Genomic DNA, 8,708 nt, shown 5'->3' with positions numbered 1-8,708 from the left:
GTTTTCCTTTTTTTTTTTCTCTTTCCCCTCTCTCTCACTCCTCTGTTTCACCCCCTTTCCTGGATCAGGCTGAGCCGTAGATAGACATGTCTGGGTATTGTTAGCCCTGTCTGACCTACTTCTTTCCCTCCCTTTGGCCCCTTGTGTTATGGATGATGGTGCTATGGAAACCTGGGTGACATGCCAGTGCCACAAATCCAGGGCCACCAGCTGCACCCTCCTCCCCCAGCCCCACAGGAGCTTCCCTCCAAAACACAACCCTAAAGAAAGTTACCAGTGCTGCTTCCAGGGGAAATTCAAGGGTGTGCTCCATCCGGCCCACCAAGCCATGCTCCAGAGGGAGCGGGGCGCTCCTCCTTGGGCTTGGGTGCCTGGGTGCATTTTTTCCCCGGTCCCAGCGCACAGCATTTCTGTGCTGGGGACCAAGTGTAAACCCGCCATTGTCTGCTCACCATACCTGTTTGTGCATGTATCCTGCACATGACCGGTAGGAAAGTACACGTGGATGCCCTTGAAGTTCCCAAGATAAAAATAAGCTACAACCTTGTGCACCTTGTGGTACGAAAGCCTTATGGAAAGGTGGCTAGGTTCCTATAGACACAGGAAAGGGAACGTGTGCATGCCGGTGATCCTTGCAGCGGGCGGCACCTTGCTTCATCTGGGGACTGAGCTGCACACTGTCATTGTCACTCGCTTGCTCGCATAGGAACCAGCCCCATCAGGGAAAGGAGGCTTGTTTACAAGTTCAGCCTCTACGTTTCTTGTGATAAAAAAAGTTCTCGCTGGTTCTGCAAGCTTCCTTGGCTCACTGCTGGCCTCCCATCCGGCTGGGCGCTTCGCCCGGGGGGCTGTGGCAGTATCGGGGGGATTTGCTTCCACGTATCTCACGCCAAAACTTTTCCAACCCGTTGCTGATGCGGAGGGGTGGCTGTGAGGGCAGGGAGCGGGAGGGAGCTCGAGAATCTGTCAGACGCTTGCAGGAGGCCCTTAGTAAGCCACCTCCAGGGGTTTCTGCGAGGCTGCAGGCCTCCCCCCACCCAGCAGCCCCCAGGCCAGGGCCCGGCGCAGCGCGGGTGGCACCTGAGGCGGGAGGGTTTGTGCCCGGTGCCTACGTGGACGCCGCCCGGGGCATGGCCGGGGACGCCCGGGGCACCTCCCGGGGAGCGACGGCCCTGGCACGGGCGGCGGGCTGGGAGCTGCCGGGACCCCCCTCCGGGATCCCTCGCCCCGGAACCCCCCCGGGCCCGGCAGCTGCAGCCGCGCGGCAGCAGCGCCCTCTCCCGAGCGGCGCGGCCGGAGCCCGGGACGGGCCGGCACCGGGCGGGCCGGGGCAGGTCTGCGGGCTCGGCTCACTGCGCCTGCGGCCGCCGCAGCCCGGCCTCGGCTCCGCTGCCCCGACCCGCCCGGGCCGGCCCCGGCCCCGCAGCGCACCGGGCCCGGGAACGCTCAGCCCGGACGCACATGCTCGGGGGGAGCGGGGAGCGGAGCCGGCGTCGTGGGCCAGCCCCGCCGGGCCGGGCATGGGGACCCTCGTCTCGCTGCGGTGGCAGCGCCGTTAAACCGGCCAGACGCGGGTGGGCGGAGGGGCAGCCCCGTCCGCGCCGCCGGCAGCCCCCGGCGCCCCCTGCAGCGGGCGGGTGGCGCGGTGGCTCCGTGCGGCACCGGGGGGCATCGCGCTGCGCGGCGGCGGCGGCTCCGGCTGCATAAATCCTCCTTGTAGCATCAATATAAACACGAATTAGATGCGTTTCTAGTGTCCGAATGGGGTAAAACCATCGACGGTATCTTTGAACCCTGGTCCGGTGCAAAGCGATTTCCCTTGGTTACAGTTATTATATCGCATAGCATACATACAGCCTTGCCCCCCATCTTAGCCTCTGGCCCCAGCCCCGTACCCAAGCCCACCTTGTGCCCCGGGGTCAGCTCAGCACGGCTGGGTCACACAGGGACCCCGAAGGAGCCCTGAGCTTCCCCGAAGTAGCTGAGCGATGACAGCATCCCTGGATGGAGGAGCTTTCCTGCTGCTAGAGGCACCTGGAACGACCCCTCTGACAATTGTTTGAGGGGAGTGACATGCTGGGCATTTCTCCTGTGGCAGAACTAGCGATGGCAAGCAGCTGGGGCCAGAGCCTAGCTGTGCTGCACCAGGGTATTTAATGGTCCTCTGTGCATCCAAGGGGAGATGCTGGCTTGCCACGGCCTCGCTGCTGAATCATTAACTTCCATCCACTGAGTCATTCTGCAGCCCTGTCACACACGGAGCTGAGATCAGCGAGGCTGAGGTGGGCAGTGGCTCCAGGCTGATACAGCGGTGTTAGAAAACTGTTTGTAGGGTAGCAGATGGAAGCTGTGTCTGCAGAACCGGTGAGCACCCACCTGGACTAAGCCGAGACAGAAGGGTTTTGACAAGGAGCCAAGACCTGCACCAGCAGCTGGGGCTGGTCCCTCTGTATTAACCCTCTGGGAGGTGACTGGTTACGCTGGTAAAAAAGTGAGGACTGAGAATTAACTTCAAGAGATGGTGAGATGTTTTAATGTAAAGTCTAACTAAAATGTCACTGGGGACAGGTAGCATCTCTGTTCCTGCCCAGCCTTGCTGAGGCAAGGTTAATCGACACTCAGCTTTTTCCAAAGTGTATTACCAAAGATGCTAGGAAAAAAGTTAGTTTTTTATCATGCTGTGACACCTGGCAGTTGCTGTGAGGATGGAGCCCCACTGCACTGAAAACTTTGCAGAGACAAGTGTTGTACCGTTGGTTTTGTTTGGATTTAAGCCTTCTCCTCCAGTGTTTGCCAACCGCAACACAGCAGTGCAACTCCAAGGCAGGAGAGGTCAAAGGGAAACAGACTAGAGGCTTTACTGGATAAGCCAATTTAAGATGCAGGCGAGGAAATGAAACAATGTGAAAAATTAATCACTTCTTCCAAAAAACACCTGCCTTTTGTTCTTACAGTCTAGATATGCCTACTGCTGGGGAAGGGAGGGGAGGACGGTGGGCTTCAAAATGTGGTTAGGCTGGCAGCATGTTAATGCAGTTATTTTTGCTCTCTGGGTTTGGTGTGAACCCCCCTGTGATGACAGCACAGAGCACTGCTGGCGTTTTCTAAGCTCTGTTGCTAACATGAGCAGACCAATGGCCAAAAGCATCGGTGTTGTGGATGCTGGGTCCTGTGAAAATCCAGCCCTTCTGGGAGCTCAGCTCGGCACCTGTGAAAATCAGCTTCTCCCTACACAGAGCTCTCCTCCTGTGGGATGTAGGGTTGCAGGCTGGGTTGCACTGCATGGCAGGGAAACCAAGGCAGCTGCCTTGCACTAAAATGCTCATGGTTTTGTTCCCTGCTAATTGCAGACCCACAAGGAGACACCCAGCACAGCAAGCTCAGTGCCTTTTTATTTGTGCACATTGTCGTTCAGCAGTATTGAAAGTTATACATGCAGTAGTGGTTATGAGTTTGCGCAGTCTGATTTACAATATCGCCCACAGGAAACAGCTAATAACCATCACAAGGGCACTAATAGACTTTCGCACAACAGGTTGGTGGTTGCTCCTGTTTACCCCTTGGCTCTTTTGTTATGCCTCAGCCCACACCTGGTTTCAAACAAATGCCTTTCTTAGGTGTGGGCCTTGGAAAACTGGCACAAGCTGTTGGAGGAAGGAGAACACATGGCAGTTCCCTGGGACAGCTCACTGGGAAGCTTAGGCTGAGATGAGTTTTCAATGATTTTTCTTTCATGTGTTCAGTTTTCCTAAAATTCTCCTTGTTTAGGAGCATTGTTGTTTCCACATCAGGCATGGAGCAGCTGGCAAAGAGTGCCATGGTGGAAAAATGCCTCCTGAAGAACTCAGCAGTTCATGGCTGTGCTGGGCATCAGGGAAGGAGGTGCTGAAAACTCAGGTGAGGGTGGATTTGTCCCTGGGGGCTGTATTAGTTGCAGCCAGTCTATTACTGTGGGCAGGAGGGAGCAGGACTCAAAGGCAAGGACACTGATGAGGTACAGAGGGGTGGTTCATACTGTGAGAAGCTGGAGGACATTTAGCCCCATGTAGTGAGAGAGGAAGAAATGAATGATGCCCAGGGCTGATGCTGCAATGAGAATCCAGAGAATTCCAGTGCCAAAGTATATTGCGGGGAGCCTGGTGGGAGAGAGGGAGCCTGCTGAGACTGAGCATTGCTGCTCTTGCCTGGGAGTGGTCCCTCCCTCTCTGCAGAGGACAGGTGGGAAGGCAGCCCCTGGCTGTCCCCTGCCCACCGCGTGGGGTCCTGTGCCCTGCTCCTGCTTCGAGGGAGCACACACACACCCGCAAGGGCTGCAGGCAGCTCCAGCCTTGCCCCACGTCTTAGTCTCTGGCCCCAGCCCGGTACCCATGCCCACGTTATGTGTCGGGGCCAGCTCAGCAAGGCTGAGTCACACAGAGACCCCAAAGCAGTCAGGAGTCCTGAGCTTCCCCGAAACACATTATGTTCCCAAATGCAAACCCCCAGGGGTTACCCCATACTCCAGGCTGGCAGAGGTGTTTACCTCTTTGAGGATGATGTCCTGTATCCTATAAAGTAGCAGTAGCGGGCATAGAGATAGAGCAGACCCAAGCCTGCAGCCACACCTGCAGATGAGAGAGATCACGGTGACCATCTCCAAAGGCTTTTTATTGCTACCTGGAGTCAAGCAGGCAGCCCAAAGTGAAGGAACAGAGGCTTTGTGTCCTCTGGCTCTACCCTCCCATCAGAGGCAGAGTTACTGCCAGATTTGTTGTTCAGAAGGTGAGCAAGACCTGAGGACTGAGCCAGCACTCAGGGGAACAGATCCAGTGACAAACCAGGTAACAGTCTATTCTCACCTTGATGGAAGAAGAGGCCAGCCTGCCACAGAAGTGCCAGGAAAATGGGAAAATACTCAGAGGAGTTCACCCTGGCAGGAAAGAGGAATGTCATAAACAAGGGAAAGGAGGAAGATCCTTCTTTTTTGCTTCCCCTGGCAGTTTCCAGAGGCTGGAGGCTTTCACTTCTTAGAGGTGATGTCACCAAAAAACTTTCCTTGCAGTTCCCATCCCAGCTTTATTCACAGGAATTAAAGAGTGCAAGAAACTGGGTCTCCAAGGCACCAGAAATTAAATAAAAGATGTCCAGGTCAGACCATGCACAGACAGACCCCATGAACGAGCCCCACTGCCCCTTCCCAAGTGCTACAGCTTAAACCCTGCTGTACAAGCCCCAAAGCCTCAGGGAAGGTCTGCCCCAGGGATGTGCTGAGGATGAAGTGCATCTTAAGCAGATAAGGCCAGAACAGCTTGGGCTTTGTGCAGGAGCAGGAGGGATTACTTAGCTGTTTGGATTGTTTGTACACCATGCCCTGTCCCCCCCAAAGACAAAGTAGTAGGACTAAGAGATGCTGGATGAGGATGAGGCTGGGCTGGGCTGGCAAAGGAGCAGGGAAGGGGACGGCTGAGGGGATCCTGCTCCTGCTGCCCGGCTGCTTTTTATTCAGTGCTCAGCTACACCAAAAGTGGAAGCCTCCTCCCTCTCTGCCTCCCTCCCCACTGCAGCCCTAGCACAGAAGTCACAGCAGAGGTGCTGGATTGTGGCTATCCCGGCCCGGCCCCAGGTGAGAACTCTCTGGGAGCTTGCCCTTCTCCATTGAGCTGGGTTCCGAGCAGGGCTGAAACTGTTGCAGATTATCTTAAAGTTTTACTGAATCTTTCTATATTTCTGTTTATTTGTGAAAGTTAGCTATAGGAACATCTTGATTTTAAGGAGTTAACCTCCATGTTAGCATTACGTTAGCACTTATTAAGCAATGACATATGGGTTGCTGTGCTGCTTGTTATCCAAGACTGTGTTACTTGAAGTCCCTATCCTATAGACCATAATAACCTTAGTGCTTACTCTCTAGACCATAACCAGAGCAACCTAGGTTCTGTTGTGTATAGGATGAGTTATTGGACAGCTTGGCAAGGCCGATATCTAGCTGTCCAACTTGGCAACAAAACTTACTTTGAAGGTGTCCCAAAGTGAACTACCTTCATTATAACACTAACAAACACACCCAGAGGTCAAGCAGACCCTTGTGAAGGTGAAGATCCTTCCCCTGCACAAGCGTAGTAACAGAAGAGGCTGACACAGCAGATATTATAATTATATGCAAATTACTAACCAATCATTGTAACTGGGAGTGTACAACCTTGTAATTTTTGTGTATAAATATAACAGTGAAATCTGCATAGGTGTACTTGATTTGTGGAGATGCCACGGAGTACCCAGCGCTGCAGTAAAGGAGTGCCTGAGGTGGTGTTAAAGAGGTTTTATTCCTGATTTTGGTGACAAAGCTGCCTGAGGCTTTGACACCACTTGGCTGAAGCCAGCTGAAGTTTCAGTCACCAACAACTGTCTTTAGCAGCCCTGCACTCTACAGCAGAGATTCCCGTCTGAGTTCTATCAGCAGCTGGCTGCTGTGTTTAGGACTCATGAGCCAACCAGCCCTGATGCCAACTCTTAAGCCCATTAACTTAACTCCGAGGAAGGCGAGTAGCTGAATTACAGTCCTGAGAAACGAATTGCAAAGCAGGGATGGGGCAGTGCCATTAGACAAGAGATCTGGCATGCATCTTATAAGAGAAGCTTCTTACTGTGCTCGAAAGATCCTCTCAAATTCAGGGGGGCCTGAGCTCTTTGGAGGAGAAATGCCAAATGCCCTCCTAGCATAGATGACCTGGAGGAAGAAGTAGGCTGCGGCAAAAGAGAGAAAAGTAACAGTGGTCAGTCCTCTTGATACAAGAATTATTTACTTTAAAAAAGAAAAAAAGAGGGGAGGGGAAAGGGAAGATATATAAATATCTATAGTGAAAAACAAGAAAGAATTTGAAAATCAAGGATTTTCCTTACAAAAAAGAGTTAATCCTTACAAACAGTTAACAAAACTGATCATGGGAGAAGGAGTAGATACCACAAATATGTCAAGCTGGGACACAAGATAAACTCAAGGAGGACCAAATGGTTAATGAGACCAAACAGAAAATTACTGGAACTGTGTGTGAACTACCCTAATTAGCATACTAAGAGATCCACCCCTGAGCAAAGAAAGCCCCCTCCCCACAGAACATGGGTGGTGAAAACCAAGAATGCTGTATCTTCAAAAGGAGCCGAGGCTTGTAAGAACCAATGAGAATTAACCACAACTAAATATAAACAATTGCTCAAAAGTTTTACTATGTGTTGAGAGGTGTGCTAGCTGTGTGGGTTTACAGCCTAGCACCCATCTCTGTGCAGACATGCAATGAACATACACTTCAGCTCTGAGTGTGGTTCTGCTCTTGCACACCAGGTGAAGATGTGTGAAGAACCCAGATTTGGGATAATGCTCTGGCTGGGCACGGTGGGGTCAGGAGACTGCCAGAGGTAGGGGCAAAAGATCTGCTGTCTCCTCCCAACCTTTCACGCCCACATAGCAGAGAAAGCTGGATGAAAATCCCAGATAGTTTCAGGCAAGGAGAAGGAATGACCCAGTGCAACAGCAAAGTGAGGAGGATGCAGTAACATGCCACTAGTGGATACCTGCTTTCTCTCTTATGTGATTAACAGATCATCTCTTACCCATAGAAGTTGTTACACAGTTCAGATGCACTTTGCTACTGCCAATTTCAAGGACTTTTTCAATCTCTAATTCTTTCCCCTTCTAAATCCTGATAGCTGAATAGGGAGGGAACTGATGCCACTGATAAGTCACCCAGATGGTGAATTAAATTGTCACGCAGTGTGGAACCAAGGCTGGGAGACCCATCGCAGCCCATTCTTCCACCTTTCCACACTGCAGTGAAGGGCTTCCCAGGCACTCATTTTGTTGAGTACTTTTCAAAACCCAGACAAGGTACCAGTCTACTGTCCGAATAGCAGGCAAGTGCCAGTGCAACAGTAGAAATGAAATGTGGAAGTGAAAGGAAATCAGTGGAGGTACATACAATAGACTTCCCAGCAAGCATTTGGGCATGTGCATCCAATGGTCCCTACCTTGCTCCAGGACTCCCAGGACTGTCACGGCAGCCAGCAGATGAATCTGATCCAACATATTGACTGTTCCAGACCCTAGAAAATCTGATTTCTTGATCAGAAGCTCCTCTACCCCGGTTTAGTCCTTGCTGATGTGGCAGTCAGTGGTGGTAGCTGGTAGCATAGGTTTGCTGTAATGAAACAGCGAAGATTTGTATGTGGTGCTTAAACCCAGGAGTCTGGTTTGCCTGTTACCATGTGCATTATGCAGATGTGAATCAGCAGAGAGAAGCTTAATGGAATATTTCTGTTCCCACCCTCCCTTTTCCAGGAATGAGTTATGAGGAAGCGGAAAAGCCAGCAGAGAGCAAACATGAGAGATAAGAGAGGGGAACTGGCAGCTGAACTGGGGGGGGGGAGAAATCTCAACAGCCCAGCAATGTGCTCGCCCTGGGGTATCTGTCTTAAAACCGCTCCTAAGAAAGGCCAAGGCACATCCCTCTGGCTGATGTTGCATGAGAAACCGCAGCCCCATTGGGGCTGTTCTGCACCACTTGAGCATCAGGACAGGCGGCTTTTCATGGTACATATCACTGCATGCATGGACTCTGCAAAGCACGTGTTGGGCACAGAGAATGACACTGAGACAGCATTGAATAAAGCCCATGAGTGGAAAACCCACTGCAACGATAAGACAGGATGTGGTAAAGTATAAAAGGTATAGATCT

General features: G+C 52.2%; 1 protein-coding gene across 1 annotated transcript; it reads right to left on the bottom strand.

Moving 5' to 3' along the window:
* Positions 1–3,414: 3,414 nt before the first annotated feature.
* LOC102055824 (leukotriene C4 synthase-like) lies at positions 3,415–8,284 on the bottom strand. The gene is made up of 5 exons (XM_005440718.3): positions 8,002–8,284; positions 6,624–6,723; positions 4,839–4,909; positions 4,523–4,604; positions 3,415–4,136 (listed from the first exon to the last, which is right to left on the bottom strand). The coding sequence occupies exons 1-5, from the start codon at positions 8,057–8,059 to the stop codon at positions 4,010–4,012; spliced, it is 438 nt and encodes a 145-aa protein (XP_005440775.1). The 5' UTR covers positions 8,060–8,284; the 3' UTR covers positions 3,415–4,009.
* Positions 8,285–8,708: the final 424 nt, after the last annotated feature.

Source organism: Falco cherrug, chromosome 8 (assembly GCF_023634085.1).
Source record: "Falco cherrug isolate bFalChe1 chromosome 8, bFalChe1.pri, whole genome shotgun sequence".
Classification (NCBI taxonomy): domain Eukaryota; kingdom Metazoa; phylum Chordata; class Aves; order Falconiformes; family Falconidae; genus Falco; species Falco cherrug.
Note: the sequence above shows the minus strand (reverse complement) of the source record. Positions and strands in the feature narration are given on the sequence as shown.